Raw genomic sequence first — 20,410 nt, 5'->3', positions numbered from 1 at the left:
ACGCTTGAGCCCGAAAAACAAAACTTTCTTTCCTATTTGTTAGCGAAAATAAACTCGGTGATTGTTTAAAATATTCAAGCAAGAAAGTCACGTCCTAATCGTGGGAACTGCCGAAGGTGTTTTAATGTTGCACCACAAAAGCCATTTCCTTAAATTCGCCATTCCATTACCAACACCTGCTCTGATTAAGAAAGATAGTTATCAATGGGTTTCTCGATCCATTCCCTCAGCCTTTGACGAAGAACACGCAGCTCAATACAAATCGCCCATTAGCCTAACCTAATAAACAAGAACAGGTTCATGAACATAATAATGTCAAAAACTAACGTTATACAAATGTGTTCATCAGCTGAGTTTAGCATGAACAGAACAGCTGTAAGAGGAAGAGATACGTCAATTCATTGCATTATGCTAGACTGACAGAGGGCAATTGAGTACAGCTGGTGCAGCAATCATTACAATAAGTCATAACTTATGAATAAAAATGTTTAATACAAATAATCAAACTCAAAGTTTTTATTTTACTAATAATTTAATCTTTGATTAAAAAAAATTAAATTAATATAATAGACACAGACAATAAATAATTAATATCAATACAATGGTACAATATTTAACTAATACTGATACAAAGCATTACCAATACAATCTGTTTAGTTATCCTCTTGACACATCATTTAGCAACAAATTAGAAATAATCGAAAATACAAATTCACAATACTCTCCATAGCTTTGTCTCAAAGTATCATTCTTTTGAACATTTCCATCAATATTTTGATGAAAATAAATACAAAGATTTAGAATTACAGTTCAATGCATAATTTCCTGTTTGTTAACAAAATTTATTTATTAACTTTTTATGTTATGAACTAAAATACATCAGGCATGGTCAACCAATAATCTGAAACGGTGGGCACTGTGACCCCATCAGCGATATGTATAGTGTTAAGTGCACGATAACTCTCAGTCATCGTTCCGTTTCGCAGCCCAAGGACACCGATCCAGATGCCTATAAAAACCAATAAACTGAGCATCGACATTAAATATTGTTATCACAGGCAAAATAAAGTCTAAAGATTTGATTGGCCAGATGAATTATTGTACTGATACAACTCATGAGTCATTATTTCTCTGCAGAGAGTATTACCAGTTTCAGAGTTGTAAGACTTGCGTTAAAAAAAAAAGTGATAATTATTAATTAAACATCAGTAGCTGAGCGTACAGACAATTAGAGAGAAATGGTTAACCTACTTCAACTGAATGAACAATAATAGACTCCAAAAACTTGCACATCTTTACAAAACAAAGGGATAGAGAGGACACAAAGAGACGACTCGAAAGGTGGCTTTGACGTCAGAATAGGCTTCAGCGTAATCAATAAGGAGGAAGGGGGCACAAGAAAAATAGCTTCACTGGCTTCTTCATACAGCCACAGGCATTTACATATCACCTGGCAGAATGATGTTGTCTTGAGAAACGCTTGGACGCCCGGCAATGTATGGTACTCCGAAAAAATTACTGAATTCCTTCATGAAAACGTCAAGTGCCATGACGTGGAAACTGCAATGGGACTGTGATATATACTGACAGAATGGAAGAATATATAAATTACTAACTCATACACAATTTGGTGAAGATAAGGCCACATTTGTGTACTTAATTTTTTTATATAAATGTGTCGGAAGGGAAACTAAAAATAGCTTTGTATTGGAAAATATATTCACACACTTTTATAGCTATCCAGAATCTTGTGAATCACATTCAAATTTAATCTGTTCAAGTGCATTCCTGATGGACATTATGCAACACGCGATCGACATCAGGGACTTAAAGAATGAAGCAAGGTACTTTGAGTATCGAGGGCCACACAGTATCTTAAACGCTAAACATTCTGTTACAGCTCACCATGAAGAAACAATGTAAACTGTGACATCTACGTATGAGGTAAATTTGGTTTCCAAATAATTAATGTTTTGGAAACTCATTCCTCATGATTAGTATACACTTCAGATTTCAACCCCTTCACCAGCAACCATAAGTACACTTTTCATGTGTGTGCCAACTCCATACAAATACACTTGGATACGCACAGAGAATTTTTTAATATATGTACCAACACATTATATGATCATTAAAATAACATACTCTGTATTTTTTGCTATTAGTATCTGCATGCAGAACAGTTGGCCATGCCTGCTTGAACCAGGTAAGACTCTTTATTTAGCTCTCACTGTCAAAAACCCGAAAAGACCTAAGACCTGCACCGGTAGCATAACGAAGCAAATTCCAATGATACAACAAAGCATTCATATGGACAGTATTGAAAATTATGTAAACCTCATACTGGATCTGAATATCAAATGAAACATCAACAAAACAGAAACTACTAATGTTGTCCGAAGCTTAAGCTGTGAGAAAATAGCATTAACTATAATAATCTTATTTTTAATGAAAATATGCATGAATACAAAATTTTACATGATGGCTATCTTTTTCAATATGCAGAGATTAAATGGTAGGCATAAGTAATGACAAGACTAAAATTAACAGAATTATAAAAAATACACTAAAAATAAAAGAGAGGCTACTATGATCATATAAAGTTTTGCTTAAAATATATTGTCTTACATTTTTACTATTTTACTGGCTTATGTCCTAGCGCACATAACAAAATAACTCGACAATAATACTTTTTGGGATAATATTTCTTTGGTTGACATTATTTTGCAATCCAAGAGAACTCAGCATCTTTTCCTACGTAGCTTCGTATTCTTCAGACGCCTGTTACTGCGATACTGTTCTCCCTTCGTAAGTAAATAACCATTCTATTCTTATAAAATGTACAATTTTATCATTATTATCTTTACTATCATATTTATTAGGGTCTGAAACAAGGAAACATATGCACAACATTACCCTTTATTGACTGTGCACCACCGGTTATGCGCAGTTCCATTGGCCGAGCACTGCGCTAACATGTCGCTACACTGTTAACCCCGGAGAGTAAGTCTGGCCAGCTGCTGCACAGTACAGACGTTAAAATCCTCTATTCCTATGTGATGAAATGTGAAAGGGGTAGACAAGAAATTCATCTTTTAATTTAATGCGATTATCTTGCGGCTTTGCAGTGTTGGCCTAATCTGCCCTGAGAAGATTTCTTTTAGGTCCATTATCAGTACTTAATCGTGTTCCTCTTCTGGAATAATTTCTGTTTCATGCAGGTCAACGGCACTGTCAGTATTATCAGGTGTAGAGTAACGTGTGCTGTAAAGAAACATGATCAGACAACTCAGGCCAATGACTGACCTAGCCATAACATTATTTAATTTTGATTTTACAGACACTATATGAAAAATACACTAACTTCTTAAATTAATGATTCAGGTCTTTATATGTGAGTGTGGGAACTTTGAACTACTTCAGTGACATTGAAGAGATAAGATGCAGCCACTTGAATCATAAACATTGACTGACAGCAACAGTAAAATAGATGTGAAAAAGGAACTAAGCTGCTGAGGTCCGCTGCCATCAATCACTTGCTAAAAGCAACTCACGAAAATTTCAATGAAAGCTCAGTCAGTATTGGGATGGAACACTTACTATGCAAAACATGCAATGAGTTTAGGAAAAACTCGCTGACAATGTGAGTTTAATTGTCATGTACACTACCTATACAGATGCCATATAGAATTCTTATGAAAAAGTGTGAAATAAAATTAATTCCATATTTTGTCTCAAATTATTATGACTCTTATAACATGTATACATCATACACGACACTTACACTTTGTGTCTAATGGGGACCAGTTAAAATGAGATTACTGTTCTGGGGGCAACCACATGCGTGAAGAAAATCAAACATAAATTTAAGATGTATTTTTTGGTTTTCCCACAAACGCACAAATGTGAATCTGACATGCACTTGAAAACTTAAAATTTATTGCAACTGGGACATTCTGGTCCCCAAGTCATGTATAATTCAAGAAATAAGTAGGACAACATAAAACACCGAATGGGTGCTGCACTGCAACCCATCAGTTCGACATGGTTCTCGGCTTACGCGGTGCACAAAATGCCTGATTTTAAAATGATGTTTGTGCTGTTAGTGACTGGTTCATAACGAATTTTTATTATGAGACCAATTTATATAGCACACAATAATGTCCATGCAAACGTAAACTGAAAAACTTTTTAATCAATTACTGTACTTGAACCAATTCAGATCAATGAATTAAAGAGACAACAATGTATAGGAAATACCTCAAGAAAATTCTTGGCAGAGAAAATGCAATTAGAAGTTTAGCATATTTTGATGATTAATACGTGGCAAAACTAGGCAACTACAAACCTGTTTTGTTCTCCACTTACATCCCCAAAACATCCAGTCTTCATTATCTCCATCTTTTTCAGTGGTTTATCTCTATCTTGAGTATAATCTGGACAGATAGGAATTATTAAATAATTTATTATTAATAGTATTTATACTTCCAGAAGAAGGCAACGTATCACTCTGTTTACTGTTATGAAAGATTCTTCATTATTTGTACCAATTATATCATCACAATTTTCTGAATAGAATCTTCAATATTCTTATTGGCAGAACTAACAACATTCGTCAGTTCTTCTGTTTTTTGTGTTGCTACAATAATTTACAATCAGTGAAAACGTGTGTTCTCCAAGCAGCGATGACTGACAGCTTTCATTAGGGGAAGATGCAACGGTACCACATAACTATTTTTACACACATGCTGGCTGCAGTACTCACTGTTACGTGTAAATTATCTCACACTACACCAGATTTTATACGAGATTCTACAACATACAGCTGGGCGATGCCTTGCTGTGAACAGAAAGTCCTGTACATTCTTCCTTGTTTAATTCTAGACACTTAACTCTTTGTTAGTCTTTTCTGTTAAGTTGGTAACTTCAGATTTAATTAAATCACATTTAAAATTAACAGAGCTTTCCATATTATTACTGTAATAACTGAGATCATATTCTTCATCATCAATAAGCATATTAAAAAAAAATAAACCAAAACTTTTTGATACTCAATCACTTCCTGTATGAGCCATGTACTTGTTATTTTTGTACATAACCTCCCGCTTAACTGTTTGTACACAGCCTGTAACAGTCCATGACTCGTTTCTCTTAACACTGCCAGTGACAACCCCGAGGTAGCGTAGAAACAGCCGCTGCTGTCCTCCAGCAGTGTTTCAGCTGCAGCTGTAAAATCATTCCTACATTCATTCCCTTCTGAGACACCAGTAGCACCACTTTTAGTCATGTTACGAAGTCCTTTTCTCATTGCCTGTCAATGGGTCTAGGTCACTTTGCCTGATGTGTGTATTTTCTTCAGTCGTATGTATCAGACGGTTAAAATGTAATTTATCTGAACGCAATGATATGGTAGATTCTAATGTTATATCCGCAGGCACAATTTCTTTAGGAAACAAGACTTGAACTACATTATTATTTTGTGACAAAGTCTTGACAGAAATGACTTTCTCTCTTTCATGGAAGACATCACCAGTTCCATCTGAGCCACGTGTACAAAACCCAAACATGGAATCCTCAATAAATTACTGTTTTCCGTACTCCATGTTCTCAGAGTTTCTTCACAGTCGAGGCGCCTGCATACTGCACTGTGTTTACAAAATCACTGACAGTCTTTTCAAGAATCTCTATTAAAATTTACAAATTATACACTAGACGCCTGGACACTTTTACAACATAAGTAATAAATGTAAAGGTCTGTGCTTAATCCAACAAGTGCTGAAGGTATTTATTTGTAACACATAAATGCGGATGCGACGTACAACTGTTTAGTAATCCTGTGATCACATAATTTCTATTGACAATGTTGCGTGAATCACCCATCCAACACAGGTGAAACTGAATATGTATAATTTGTTCACCGCAGAAAACAACTACGTCCTGAATGATTTAATTACTTCAGCTTGAGCAACATGTTTTTAATTTTCATCAGGAAACACAGCTTCTGGTAGACAAAATCCCAGTCATCCTGACCCTGCTCATCAGATCCTGCACAAATATTAACTTTACCAATTTCTTTCTTTCATCGATGGAATGACGATAAGCCAGTCTGTGACCCAAACGGTATTTGAAATTTCAGAGCCACTTAAAGACTTGGTTGTTAGTCATCTGTGGTTACAATGCCAATTTATATTATCTTCACTCACGTCATCTTTGCAACAGCAGTGATTAGTTTCTTCATGCAGGTAAATAACATTGGACACAGTTTTATCTGTATTTATGCCAACAGGTCTCATACTTGTTACGGTTGTTAATATTTTTAATTTTGATGCAGGCGCTCCAGCAAGCTCTCCACATTAATCTGGAAGAAAATAGTTAGTATGTCAAGAACTTGCATGCCACCAGTCACAAGGACATATATAAACAAGATCCAATTTGTTGCAATTTAAACTTTGTGCCATTTTAGGCATACTTAACACTCAAGTTGCATACACTTATTAACAACAATTTTCACATAATTATGAATCATGTCACTGACACAATATATATATAACAGTAGAAATAAATGAAAATCAACACTTACCACTCAAAAGTTCAATTTTATATTAGTGTAAAATTTACGACAGTTCCTTCTGTCAAATTTCACAGACGTGTTTATGCAAAGACTTACACAATCTCTGGAACATGTGAGGGCACAGAGAAACTTAACACTGCACATGTAACTGACTCCTCTCAACAAATATGTGTGGGAAGTATTTAACCATTCTAATCCATTCTGCTGAAGTTGATAAGATTCTAGCTACTGTCAAACCAAGAGGGAAAGAAAACAGAGGAAGCCATCTTCTCCCTATCCGTCACTAGCAATCTCATCAAATAAGATGCCAATAAATTCAATAACAGGCCAGAATTTTGCTCTTCATTTCACAGTATAAAGCTTTCAGTGATTAAATTTTGAATCTAGTGCATCAGGAAGTAAGAAGTCAAGGATTGTTTCCCCAAGTTTTATTGTACGCACTAAAACATGAAGACTCAAGACTGCAAGTGAATCAGTAAATTTAATACTCAGTTTTACTGAGCAAATAATGTAAAACGAAACATTCACATCTGCCCAGCTTTTTACAGCATGAGAATAGTTCGGTGGTTCATTATAAGTTTGAAGCTGAAGCCCATCTATCCATAAAGAAAGGGGGTTATTCTTTGACAAGCCGAGTACAGAATCGACTTTTCGAAGAGTTTCCTGCACCACAGAGTGAGCGTGAATGAGTGAGTGAGCTGAAGCTTGTCTAAATAATATTTAAGAATTCAGTTCGCACTGAACCATGCCTGCTGTCACAAATCAAAATAAATAATAAACCCAACTCAAAAGAAACTCAAAATCAAATATGTGCACGATAACTTTGACTATATGATTAAAATTTAAAATGTATGATGATAACAGGGCTGTCAGAAAGTGAAAGACACCACAAAAAGCAGATCTAAATATACAAGAAGGCAAAGACGAGAAGCAGAAGATATCTTACTGCTTCCAATTATCCGTCTTCTGCTCGCGAAACACAGCAGACTGCTCGGATACCTCGGCTGTTGTGACCAGGTGACGGATGTTTCTCAACGTAGAGTTGCTGCTTTGCTGTGGGGGCTGATATAGTTTCAAACTCTTTACCTCCAGGTACCATTTCAACAGCTGCCTCAAAATGAATGTAATTTAGATAAGAATCCTCCACAGACACTACACATAAAGGTTCTGGATGCACCATAAAGATTAAATTCATTGTTCCACAACCTGTTTCATCTTTAATGAGAGGTAAAACAACTTACCCGAGTCCTGGTGATTGGAATGCTTGAGGTATCCAACAGCTTTAGCATCACAAAGTTCCTCTTCTGGCACAAATGTTCCTATGTCTGTACTGATTTGTGATAAGAGGATTTCAACTTCTGTGCCACTAGACCGGAAAAGATCCATTGCCTCTTCATATTTCAAATTCAACAAACTGTGACCATCCATTGCAATCAGCTGGTCCCCTGCAAAATAAATGAATGGGCAGTGGACTTTAACAGTTACTAATGTATAAATGACCCAAATTTTGTTGCAAAAATAACACTGGCAAACAAGACAAGACAAGACACAAATTCATATCAAATTAGAAAATTTCAATGAAAATAATAAAACTGCCAGCAACAAATATTTATCTCTGTAATCCTCTTCAAGAATGTAACCTGCAAGGCACAGAAACTAGACTAGAACATTTGGAATGTAAGCAAGTTTTATAGTTTCTACATTGCAACAAACATTAATTGTGGGTGCAGATCTTTCAAGAACGCATACCTATGATGTGATCTGAAGTGTGTTTGGGTAGGGGGCACTTACATAACAGACTAATTTAATTTTTTTAGCTACCATGATTGTCACTTTGAATCTGTGGCGATGAAAATTTTGCTGTACAGTAGGGCCCCGCTTTTCGGCGCTCCGCTAATACGGCGCTCAACAGCTGAGTCAGAGAAGTGCGTCCGGCCCCATTTTCTCGTCGCTGATTCAGTCTGTTTACAGCTTTTGTGCGCTCCGCGTCTCTCTGTATTTCTGGCAATTTTTCAGTTATTACAAACTGTATATTTATATAATATTTTTGTGTTACTACAGTGTAATTACAATGGCGTCTAAGGGTAGTAGCGATAAAAAGAGGAGTCGTAAGCCTCTTACTTTAAATGCCAAGTTAGAGATGATTAAACTTCGTGAACAAGGCATGTCTATGGCTTCTGAACCATCACCAAAACAAATAAGATTCGTTGAAGAGTCAGATGATGAAGATGCGCCATCTCCTTCATCCTTCCTACTATAAGCATATCAATTTTCAAATTTATATTCACCAATCATTATAAGCTGAGGACAATGTGTGTATTACTGATATTCATTTTAATTTCATATCGTTTTCTTAGGCCTAGCGCTATTGTGCACTTACTATATGATAGTGTAACATCTTATAAGGCTTTGATATGCATTTGCAAGTGAAATAAGGCAAAGATCCGCTTTTCGGCGATTTTCGCTTTACGGCGGGGGTCTGGTCCCTAACCCGCCGTATAAGCGGTGCCCTACTGTATCTAACTTTCATGTTTGTCACAGGATGCAAAAAACACACAACTGTTTTTTGTCTTATTTTGACAAGTCCACATTCAGCTAATGGCACTTCACTGAACAAAGACCCTTGTACACTCAAACTGCTTTGATGTCTGAGAAAACTGTGCAGACGCATTCTGTATACTTTGCCACACATCCTAAAGACATCTTTCTTTCCTTGTCCAGAAGCTTCTTTGGTCTAAGTACACCAGACTCTGAAGTTGTGAAAATATGTCAATGCAACGGGTCACTTGTGTTCAGTTACTGCCCCTAGAATAGGAGATTATGCAATGTGCATGTGTGGAGACAGAACACCACTTGCTTATTCTTGTAAGCTGACAAGAACTGAGAATATATGGATTTGAACAACAGAACACCCTAAAAGTGATTGGGTAGCTGACTGCAGAGTTAAAACACGTGTGCACGACCATGCTTTTTGGTGTGACTAACCAACTTCCTGGTGTATATGTACACATCCACTTAAACATCCATGTTGGAAAATCTGGAATAATTAAAAAATGCAACCCCATCATCACCCGCTGTTTTAAATGGAAATGTGGTAAGCCACACATGGTTTATCATCTTCAAATTCATGTCTTTCAGTATCCTACAAAGTTGAATTCGAAACACCATGTTTAACTTTGTCTCCATTATCTTAATTTTTGTAAAGTGTGGATTAACTAACTAATGCCCCCAGATATCCATTTACAAAAACATATATTAGTTTAGTCAAGATTCTATCACATTAAAACCAATTTATTTCATAAGTATTTCCAACCCTTCACTATATATATATAACAAGGAGTTAAAACCACAGTGTCTCACCTCTGCGGATAGTCCCCAGTGCAGCAGCAGGGCCGTCTGGTACAACGGACTGGACGTACAATCCTCCACCACCTGAGCCTGCCTTGATCTGAAGGCCTAAATTTCCACATTCATCTCTTCTTATCCTACACAGCAAACATGAACAATGAAAAAAATTGCAATTTTTCAAATAATGAGGCTGTTTTTTAGGAAAACTGTATTCAATCTGTAGTTAGGGCAGCAGGCTGTTCAAGTAACAGGTCATAAAAATATCAGCGCTGGCCTCATATCAATTGTATCTAATTCCAGAGAAAGTCACCTCTCACTCCAGAAATTTAACACTGAATGGAATAAGATAGTCCAGGGGTTCTCAACCTGCAGTCTGCCAATGTGTTCTGTGTGGTCTACGCACAATTAATCATAATGTTAACGACGAAGCCTTCACAGTAACAGCATAAATATAATGAAATAGACAGCATCTGAGCATGACAGTTTATGCAATGCTCACAGCATAAGCATACTTATTAAACCTCAATTAATTCAGGATAATAAGATAAGGGAAGTGGTCAATAAAACAAAGACTCCAGTCTCTACTCTACCCCATCACAAGGTAATTATCTCACCTTGTAACACATAAGAAACTTTTGCCTGATTTCCACTGTTTCATTAAATTAATTCACACCAGAAGTTTTTATACTTACTTTACAGTTCTTAGGATTCTTTCCTCTTTGCAAGATAATGTATCAAACTTCTCTAGCAATGATTCACTCAGTGTTTCTTGAAAATCAACTTCAAATTTTTCTGCAGCTGATTTTATACTTGAATCTGGAAAAGATATATAGATAAATACAACTCATTCTCAAACATAACCTTTCAACTAAACTCTGATACAATTTTATAAGAAACATTACCATTATATTATAACATTACCTTTAATAGATAAAAAATATAGTCTGAAACATAAGAGTTATTATATCAGCTACTTTATTTGTTGATTGTGGCTTCTGGATGGTGACATCATGTAGTCTTGTAGGTGGTTACCAGTGTTCTGAAGAAACTTAACCACTTCCATCTCTGAGGTGGTAAGTTCCTCCAAGATATTGGTAACCAGTAACCACCTACAAAACTGCAAAATATCACAATCATCACCATGATAATGTAAAGCCAGAAAACTACTGTATTTTTCTATGTTTTATAACCTAGTTTAACTATCCACATGCCACAAAGGAGATGAAGCAACTTTGGGGTATCAGAAATTTTGATCCCACTGGGTTGCCTGCAGTGATGTGTCATCAGAACTGCCCTGATGATTTGCCGCCATTTCATATTTATTTTCACGTGCTTCAATGAATGTAAAGGTCATGTGCCTTAAATATTGTGGACTAAATCCATCATTCTGTATAATAAAATGGAGCCACAACATTTCAAAAGCTGGCTATGCCCCCCACCTTCAGGTCATAAAAACATGCTCCATTTGGTTCCTCTAGAATGACTAATCCCAATCTCTGGAAACTTCGAGTCAACTGAGATTGGGATTAGCCCTTCTAGTGGACCCAACAGAGGAGGCTTTTTCACCTGAAAACAGAGGCAGAGTCAGCCCTTGAAACACTGTGGCTTCATTTTAATAAACAGAACAAAAGACTTAATCCATAATAAAAACGATACTGAGTGTAACACACCATTATTAGAACCTTTTAGAGTTATAAAGCTTAAATGGCTATAAAGGATAGGGAAAATACATGTGATCATTGTTAAGTGCCAGAATAACCCACCTCATAAAGGAACAACTGACAAACATAAAGTATCCACTGGAATGTGTTGTAATGCTGAAGCTTAAGGTTTAGGAATATTACATAGTTTAGTGATTTAATACTCTGTGGAAAAGTAATAGAATTTATGTTCATGAAACTTTCATAACTTTAGCCAATTTTTCATACTTCACTCAAATATATGATGGATAATTAATGCAAACTACCAAAGACAACTCATATGATACAAAATGCGAAGTATTCTTAACTTTTTTTACTGTGCTTCAAGTTTCGTCAATTATGATGTGAAATGCAGTGATAACAGTTTCTTCGGTTCTTCGTTGTAAGGCAATCCAACTGCTGCTCCTTCCTGTTAGCAAAATTTGAGTCACATGCAGCCCACTGATTTAAGAAGTAAGAAGTGATGAATTATTAGCGACAAAAGATCAACCTTCCACTAGAAAGTGTCTCATTACTGACATGAAGGAAAAACTGAAGGCAAATACACTGCGAAAATGCAAAGCTACTTACTAAGAACATATGCATCTTGCAGAGAGGAATGCTTAGAAGAGCTTGATATTATTGTGGATGCTGTATCACATGGTTTCTGATATGAACAGGAACTTTCCTTGCGGACATCACTGAAGAAGGCCTTGGTACCCATCCGAACTCTGATTCGCTGCGGGAAACTTGTACCTTTGATGTCATTCACTGTGTTCCTCGATAATGCGGAACAAACATGATCTTGTATATCTGTTCTGCTGTTTGTAGCTTTTCTTTGCTCATTTCTGACAGCTAATGTATAAGAATTACAATAATGCACTTTCTGTGCTTCAGGATTTTCATTTTCCTTATTTTGATGTTCTTCTATGTTAATTTGTTTCAAGTACTGTGAAACTCCAAGGCGGTCACAGAATGGCACTACATTAGCAACATCTGCTTTGTTATCTCTTTGGATTACTGCAACAGCCTTCTGTGTATGCTTAACGTTACAAGGTGCAATTAACACACATTGCTGTCTACGTGAGTTACCAGTTTCATTGTTCTCAATATGATACAATCTACTCTCCCTGCCAAGGTGATTTCTGATGGACACTCCAAATTCTAAAACAAAAAATTAAGAAATGTGGAAAAGGCAAGATCTTCTACACAAATAAGGAAGAAAACCACAAAATATATATTAAATAAACAAACGACCTGTAAGTAAATCTGAATAAGATTAGTTGTCCCAGTGCGACCCAGATATCTTATCTATATATAAGCAACTCAGTTCCACTGTTCCAGAAAGGCAACAGCCGCTAACAAATTTAATTTATCATACATCACAACTATCGGAAAGTGGCAGTAACAGATATTATACATTATCCTGAATATTTTAAAAACTATGACCAAGCTACTGCACTTCGGAAACACACGCTTCAATTTTCTCAAGTCCGTGTTTTTATGCATACTGTACTCACCAAATACCAAGAGCAAATTACTTCCAAAACCTTTCCATAAAAACTAGATACACGTCATACTCCAGGATTCAACTTGCGTAATACAGACTGTTACACAAGGAAATATATAACATGCATCTGTAGATTTCATAACATTATTTGTGTGAGCTGTATCAACCATTAAGCCATATACAGAGTGTCAGCCATGTCGAATGTTGAGTATTATCCAATGTTTCGGCAAACACTGCCATCTTTAGAGTAAATCTGCAGTGGAGAAATTTTTGGAAGCCTTATACAGAGCAGGCAGCAGGTGACTCAACCCAAAAGCCAGATTTCAATAAATAACTGTTTTCATTCACTGCAAAACATTCCCTGCCATATCCAGCACTTTCAGAATTACTGTTTCTTCATTTCAAACAGGATATCAATGTTTGGTCAACTGTAACTATTTGGTCCACATCATTTTACCTGGAAACTGTACAGTTTATGCATCAGCAAATATCAAGATGTACAAAAAAAACCTTTTCTCATATTTAAATGAGAAGAGACAGTTTGGTTACGTGATGTCACAAAATGTGCCAGTTAAGGTTTTAAAACTTCTTAGTAAGCCTTTCCAGTATAATCCAGATGCATTGGCATTGCGTATTTGATTCTGTTTCAAGTTTTCTCCCTGACCAATAGCCTTCGAATAATTTTGTCACCGATTACCCGATCTAAAAATTTTCAGTTAACTCAGACTTTACTTTTACTGTCAATACAATCTTGATTTTCAGCCATTGTACTTAGGACTCACAAGTGTACACTATTGCTTTCACCTAACTGATGCACAGTACAATGGAACAGAACTGACTGCAAGACACTGAAAGTTGAAAAAGACACAACCCATACCTGCCGTGAGCGAACGCAGCGAGTTGACATCAAACCTGAGCTTCATAGATATCTGGTGATGAAAAGAAGCAAGATGAAACACATAGAAACTCCTGTAAACAGAAAGAAAGAAAATATAAATACTGCTGGGAAGGACTCACTGAAATTCAGTGATGAATGAGTTAAAGTTGCAGCACGTTAGGGCATGGCTCCTGAACAGCCTTGCAACTTGCCCTTTCAAGTCCACACAAGGCATATGGGTTTTCAGTACCCCAAGTAATAGGTTCACCCTACTGATGACATGGACTGCCACCTCATCTGTGAGGAGCTACCTGTTCAAAAAATTCATGTCCAACTCCATTAATTTGTAGAAGACAAATATGAAATGTACTCGGTGGTACTGTTCATGTAATGCTTGAACATCCTACATGTGATATGGGTCATTTTCATGCACCACCTGATAATGCACTGGCACACCCACCTTGAGAATGAAGCAGAAACATCAGTTTTTTTCTCAGGCTGACATGATTACTGGCATGTGGTTTAGTAATAAACCTATTTCTTCAAATGTTTAATACCACAGCATTATGGATTTGTATTTGCAAACTCTTCAAACACCACACATAAGATAAAACCTGTGCTAAGTTTTGGTGTGTCACACCAAAACTTAGCAGACCACAGAACCGACATTTTTCACTTTTGTGCAATCAATGCTATCTTCAATTTCCCATGATATTTATGCTGTACATACACAGTGGCTATCACACATCAAACTCTCAAGTTTTATGAACACACACACACAATAGAAGAGCAATGTACCATCCCTTGCTTCATGTTCACAACATTCTTATTTCAGCAACACCTAAACAGATCAGACTGTAATAAATACACTTATTTATAAGTAATTATGAATAATACAATATACATGCTATGTGCACACATAATTGATGCTGACATGTGATTTGGTGTGCTGTGATATACTTCAATTTTAGTATTCTGTCACATGGAATAGACTGAGAAACAACGAAAGACTACCGTGAGCTAGTAGTCTGATAACGCAGAAGAGAAAATCTCCGAATTTCTTTGCCTTGAGATAAAAACGTAGATATCTAGTCTGTAAAAAATGCTTTACCATCACAGCTATCAGACTTGTAATAACATACAGATTAACTAAATACAGTACAGCAGAATAAATCACTCACTTTTTGTGGTCCATTTGCAGTTTGTACTTTGTGGGCTTCAGAGTTCCCTTATTGTCATACTGAGGCATGATGAAGAGGTACTGTTTGTTGTATGAAAGCAACTGTATTCTTTTCCAAATTAAGAACTCATGCAAATGTCTCTCATTTCTGTGATTTTTATATAGCGCCAAACCTTGGGAGTCAATTGCAAGCAACATTTCATGACTGTACTCATCCTTTGTCTCCTGAAAATAATACATCACTGTATCAAGAAGAGCCACATATTTGTATAAGATTTCAGCATCTCACAGCAGTGAGTATGAAAGTAACTGTCTTCTGGGATGTCACACCATGCGGTCTGGTAAAACCTTACTGATGTTTCAGAGGTGCTTGCTGCCTCCATCATCAGGGTGATAACTGCTGTCTTTGAAATGTTGGTAAACTTCTACCAGACTACGTGATGCTACAACCCAGAAGACAGCCATATTCGTACTTTCTTTACTTAACCACTCTTAAGACAAAATGATCTATTCCTTTGAAACCCGAAGATATAGTGGAACAACTGCAAATGCTTTCTTCCCTTCTAACTTATCTCCAAAACATAAATCAGTCAATTATAGATCAGAGATAGAAAATTCTAAAAGGGATCAAGCTCACGTTGTTCTGTATAAATGTGAAACGTATCACCACCATAATTTAACTAGTCATGTAATCACTTTGCAGAACTAGAGTGGCGTAAATCACGCTACTAAAAACAAGGGATTGTAAGTTTTAAAAAAGGCTCTCACCAACACTGCATTATAAAAATGTGTACCATATCCTTTCAACATTTGAACTAGATTAATGTATATCTCTTCTGCTCTTCCAGGATCCAAACCGTGTCTTTTTTTGTGCAGCAACTGCATTTGTGCCCTTAGAGCCTGTTCATCTTCATGCTGGACAAGCAGACTTTCAGGAATATAATGTTCCAGTAAGAAGTAGGCCCCGTGCCCATGTTCCTTAAAACAAAGATATTTTGCACCTTACAGAAATTTACATTGACATTTATCAGTCTGTTGGTTCATTTTACAATGTTGGACATAACTCCCTGTTCTCATGTCCACCTGAATATGTCTACATTTGTTTTAACATTTTTATATTCTCTACATTCCTTCAGAATCATACCTCTATCCCTCATCTTTGACACAAAATAATTTATACTAGTCTTCTAACCTGATGGAAAATCCCTTATACAAAATAAACACTGGAGGCAGCAAACGTCCGAGCTGATAGCATTCAATGTGCACGTTATGAAAATACAGGCTGTAAATCTGAAAGTTCTAAACACAGAACTTCCTTCATTTGCATTTAATAACCAATACATGCATTATTTAAATTTTTTTAACATGTTCTTGCATATGAGGCCACCATTAAGCATACGAACGAGCAATATTTGCAAAAGAAACAATTTATCCCAATAAAAGTAAGCATGCTGCATAAAGAAGTCTGAAGCAAATTGTTTTCTAGACCTTATCCATCGTCCAATATTAAATCAAATCAATAAAAACCATGACGTTTCGGAGATGGGAGTCTATTTCCGTCTTCAGATAAAACCTACTCTGTTTGGCCCAATTGACAGAGCTAATCCCTATTTCTGGAAGAAATCTGCAAATGTGGTACGACTACACATTAGCACAATTCAAACAAAATATGAAAAGACACTTTCCATCAATTGTTTAACACTATGATGATAATTAAATGTCCCTGCACTGTGTGACAGTGGTTTAACTTATGGCAAATTGGTTAAACAACATGATACAAACATTGTCATTTTTTTAGTTCTGACGTAAAAACTCCCCCCTCCCACATACAACAAGGAAGTTGTGTGATATCCCAATTCTCCACAAGCAGAATGATTCCATATAAGATTTTCTTAGCACTATACATATTTTACCTGATCCAAGTAGTCTCCAAACTCAGACTGAAGAGCAAGGCCACTCAAAGCAATGTGCTGGTCTATGTTACACTGTATTTGCTGCTCTAACAAATTCCTACGCAACTGAAGATACAATAAATGCTTCATGGTCCAATTCCTACAAAAGCAGGCACAAAGCAAATCATACTACATCAGTAATGATCTCTTGAATATGACCAACAGAACTAACAAAGAAAGTTTAACATACAGAATATTATAAAATAAAATGTATCTAGCATAATTTATGATTGTTACAAAACTATATTTTCCATACAGTTGTTTCATTCTTATTCTGGATGTTAAAAATGCTTCCAGTTGAAAACATTACATAGCATCATATCACAGGATGATTCACTTTTACCATACAGAAATCGGGAATTTAAAGCTCAATCTGGACTGGCTGGATTTTAGCTCCAGGTGTTAACAGTTTAGCAGAATGCTAGTGTGACGCACAGCCAGCCAGATCATGTGAAAAACTATGAAAATATTTTGGGCATAATGAAAATGAATAAAAGGACAGGAATTTGCAGCATCTCTCTCTTGAATTTCCCAAATCATATATAGTCTACTGTCCAGCGTAACCTAGACTAGCCTAACAAAACTCGCCCTGACATAGTGATGGACAGATATGTTCACCCTTCTACACATGCAACCCTCACAAGCAATGGGATTCTCAATTTGCCTCACATAGACACAAATGGACGGATGGATTGATGGATGGACAGACATGGACACTACTGTATGGCCATGTGGTCATATGGGGCACATGACCAATAATTTTTATTAGTAGTATGCGTGATAAAGAAGCAGCAGACACGTACCGTACTCCTCTCAGACTTGGCATGAAGAACTTGACCCTGAGATATAAAGTAAATGTGTAGCTTTGTACAGCATCCTTCTTGGAGTCTCCACGCCATCCCACAGGTGCCACCTTACGTAACTTGGTTTTGTGGGGTAGAAAAGCAAAGTCACCACCTAACAAAGCTGCAAGGCCTAATGTGAAGTTGTCTTCAAGTCCCTCACTGATCACTACAACCTGAAATAGGTACAAAATAATCAGAACAGGAACATGTCTAACGGAAGACAGTGGAGTATCAAAAAGTGATAAATTATGCACAGTACTTTTTGCAAGAGGAAGATGCCGTGTGGTCAGGGAAGAAGGCTCTGGCGATAAGCACCTCTGAAACATTCGTCAATTTGTACCAGACCACACGGGATAACATCTGACAAGGCAGTCACGTTCACAAGAACTCAACATCACATTCGCTATCGGACCCAGGAGACGTGTGGCCATGGGGAACAGACAAACCACACCATAAATTTTTACTTGAAATTCATCTATAAATGCCAATTCTTATTCCATCTTGTGCCCTCATGTGTTTTTGTGGCAACTGGATGCCGATTGTTTGAAAAAAAATTAAAAATTTATATGAATGCATATGACATCATGAGCCATTGCTGGTGCAAGGACAGCATTACACACAGACAATTGTAATGTCATCCATGTTACATACTTGCACTGCCAGTTTATAAACAATTAGACCATCAACACAGTCACTTAAAATCTGTACTCAAACTGTACATGTTTAGTGGTGGATTCACTGCATTGTCAGAGATACATCCTGTGCCATGAATCCCTGCCGAGTTGTTATAATACTTTAGTTCACGTCACACACCACTTTTTCATGCATCCTGCAACTTCCCATACTACCTCCACCTGGAAGTCTCCTTGGAGGGTAGGTCATGTGTTTCAAAGTTCTCTTTTGAATGATGGATTCTAAATTTGTCTCTTTGATCTAAATTTTGTCTTGTGTTCATCTCCAGAGCTTTTAGCATTATTTTATTAGACCAACAGGACCTTATCCGCCATTCTCTGTGTTTCTGTATTTCATTATTATTCTTCTGTATTAACCTGTATTATTGCCGGCCATATTGATGCTGTCTGCTACTGTGGCCACAAAGTAACACAACACCAAGTTTAATTTTCAGTATTCATGCTTATAGTTATGAGGGCTGTATTTATCTCCTTTGTTCAATATACACCCACTGGGTTCTATCACAGTTGTGTTCACTGGTTTTTGTCAAAAATCTTCCATGAGATGATCCTGAATAGTAGTCAGACACATAGTGAGAGAGAACTGTAGGTGGTACCAGCGGCTGCCACCCCCCACGCCTCAATCAACGTTGTGTACATAATTTCACTAAAATCAATGGGGCTGAAAGTGAGTACAACTGCCCCATACAACACTAAAATTGCTCTGCTCCATGAGGAGCTCCAAAAAATGTAATTACACCAACAATTTCAGGATTAATTTTACTGAGTAATTAAAAAATTCCTGCTGCAAGCAATAATGTCAAGACAAAATCAGGCACAAATATAAAATAGATAATAAAGTTCATATGCAGAAGTTTATACCTCAAATATCTGTCTCGCAGTTGTGTTTTGATCACATGTGACATCGATCTTCTGTCCATTTAGTAATATGACTACAACTTTCTTCCTACATGCTGCCTAGAAATAAATTATAGAAAATTGTTAGATCACTTTTGTATACAAATATAATAGTTTAAGACATCAGTTTCTGTTTCTCATGAACGTCCACTGCAGTTATCTGGTCAAATTTTTCGCTGCACGCATGCCTTGGCCCCACATTAACACGAACCACTTAAATAAAATAATGAATATGAAGATGGCCATCTCCTGAAATGTTGTACCACACAGTGTAGCAGATGATGTTTCAGAGAACCGCTATTAATAATGGCAGTAAGCACCTCAGAAACGTCAGTCAGTATCTATCAGGCTACGTGGAAAAATGTCCCAGAAGACAGTCTTCATTCTTATTACTGTTAGAGCTTGCAATTTCACAAATTTACAAACACGTTACTGAAACCAATAACCATGCAAAACTAAAGTAACTATCAAAAATAATAAAAATTAAATCCGTGGCATAACAGCTCCAGAGAGCCAAAGCCGACTAGCTTGACTGCCGGCCTCATGTTCACATGCCTAAGCAGAAGTGAACGATCATCCAACCAGATATAGGGTGACGTGTGGTCAGCACGACAAACCCCCAGCCATTGCTAGTTTTCCTGACTGGAATAAAAAATAATACTTAATGAAAAATATCACATTTAATTACTTTAATATATGGTTACACTTATGCATGTTATCCATCGGCTGACACCATGGAGCAGTCTTTCAAGAAAGACAAGAAAGTTGGCGAACAGATTTCTTGCTTTTCATGGCACCAAAAGCTTTATTGTCACATTCAAAAAAGCCCATCACTTGGCCTGTATAACGAGCCAGAAGG

General features: G+C 36.7%; 1 protein-coding gene across 8 annotated transcripts in view; it reads right to left on the bottom strand.

Annotated features, from left to right (window-relative positions):
* Positions 1 to 501: 501 nt before the first annotated feature.
* LOC110830707 (tyrosine-protein phosphatase non-receptor type 13) overlaps positions 502 to 20,410 on the bottom strand; it is a 162,667-nt gene continuing 142,758 nt past the window's right edge. For 4 of the 8 annotated variants that reach the window (XM_087344038.1, XM_087344042.1, XM_087344040.1 and 1 more), the window contains 12 exons: positions 19,516 to 19,611; positions 17,921 to 18,135; positions 17,079 to 17,217; positions 15,934 to 16,143; positions 15,167 to 15,390; positions 13,986 to 14,077; positions 12,190 to 12,762; positions 10,612 to 10,735; positions 9,932 to 10,056; positions 7,813 to 8,016; positions 7,518 to 7,678; positions 502 to 6,358 (listed from right to left, as the gene is read on the bottom strand). In XM_087344038.1, coding sequence (XP_087200164.1) covers positions 7,527 to 7,678; positions 7,813 to 8,016; positions 9,932 to 10,056; positions 10,612 to 10,735; positions 12,190 to 12,762; positions 13,986 to 14,077; positions 15,167 to 15,390; positions 15,934 to 16,143; positions 17,079 to 17,217; positions 17,921 to 18,135; positions 19,516 to 19,611 — 2,154 coding nt within the window. In that variant the 3' untranslated portion in view covers positions 502 to 6,358; positions 7,518 to 7,526. The remainder of the gene's footprint in view (positions 6,359 to 7,517; positions 7,679 to 7,812; positions 8,017 to 9,931; positions 10,057 to 10,611; positions 10,736 to 12,189; positions 12,763 to 13,985; positions 14,078 to 15,166; positions 15,391 to 15,933; positions 16,144 to 17,078; positions 17,218 to 17,920; positions 18,136 to 19,515; positions 19,612 to 20,410) is intronic. The other 4 variants (XR_015533901.1, XR_015533902.1, XM_087344041.1 and 1 more) reach the window with 4 other exon arrangements.

This window comes from Zootermopsis nevadensis, unplaced genomic scaffold, assembly GCF_977971745.1.
Source record: "Zootermopsis nevadensis isolate Lab colony 2312 unplaced genomic scaffold, Znev_1.0 Znev_ptg000007l, whole genome shotgun sequence".
NCBI lineage: Eukaryota > Metazoa > Arthropoda > Insecta > Blattodea > Termopsidae > Zootermopsis > Zootermopsis nevadensis.
Note: the sequence above shows the minus strand (reverse complement) of the source record. Positions and strands in the feature narration are given on the sequence as shown.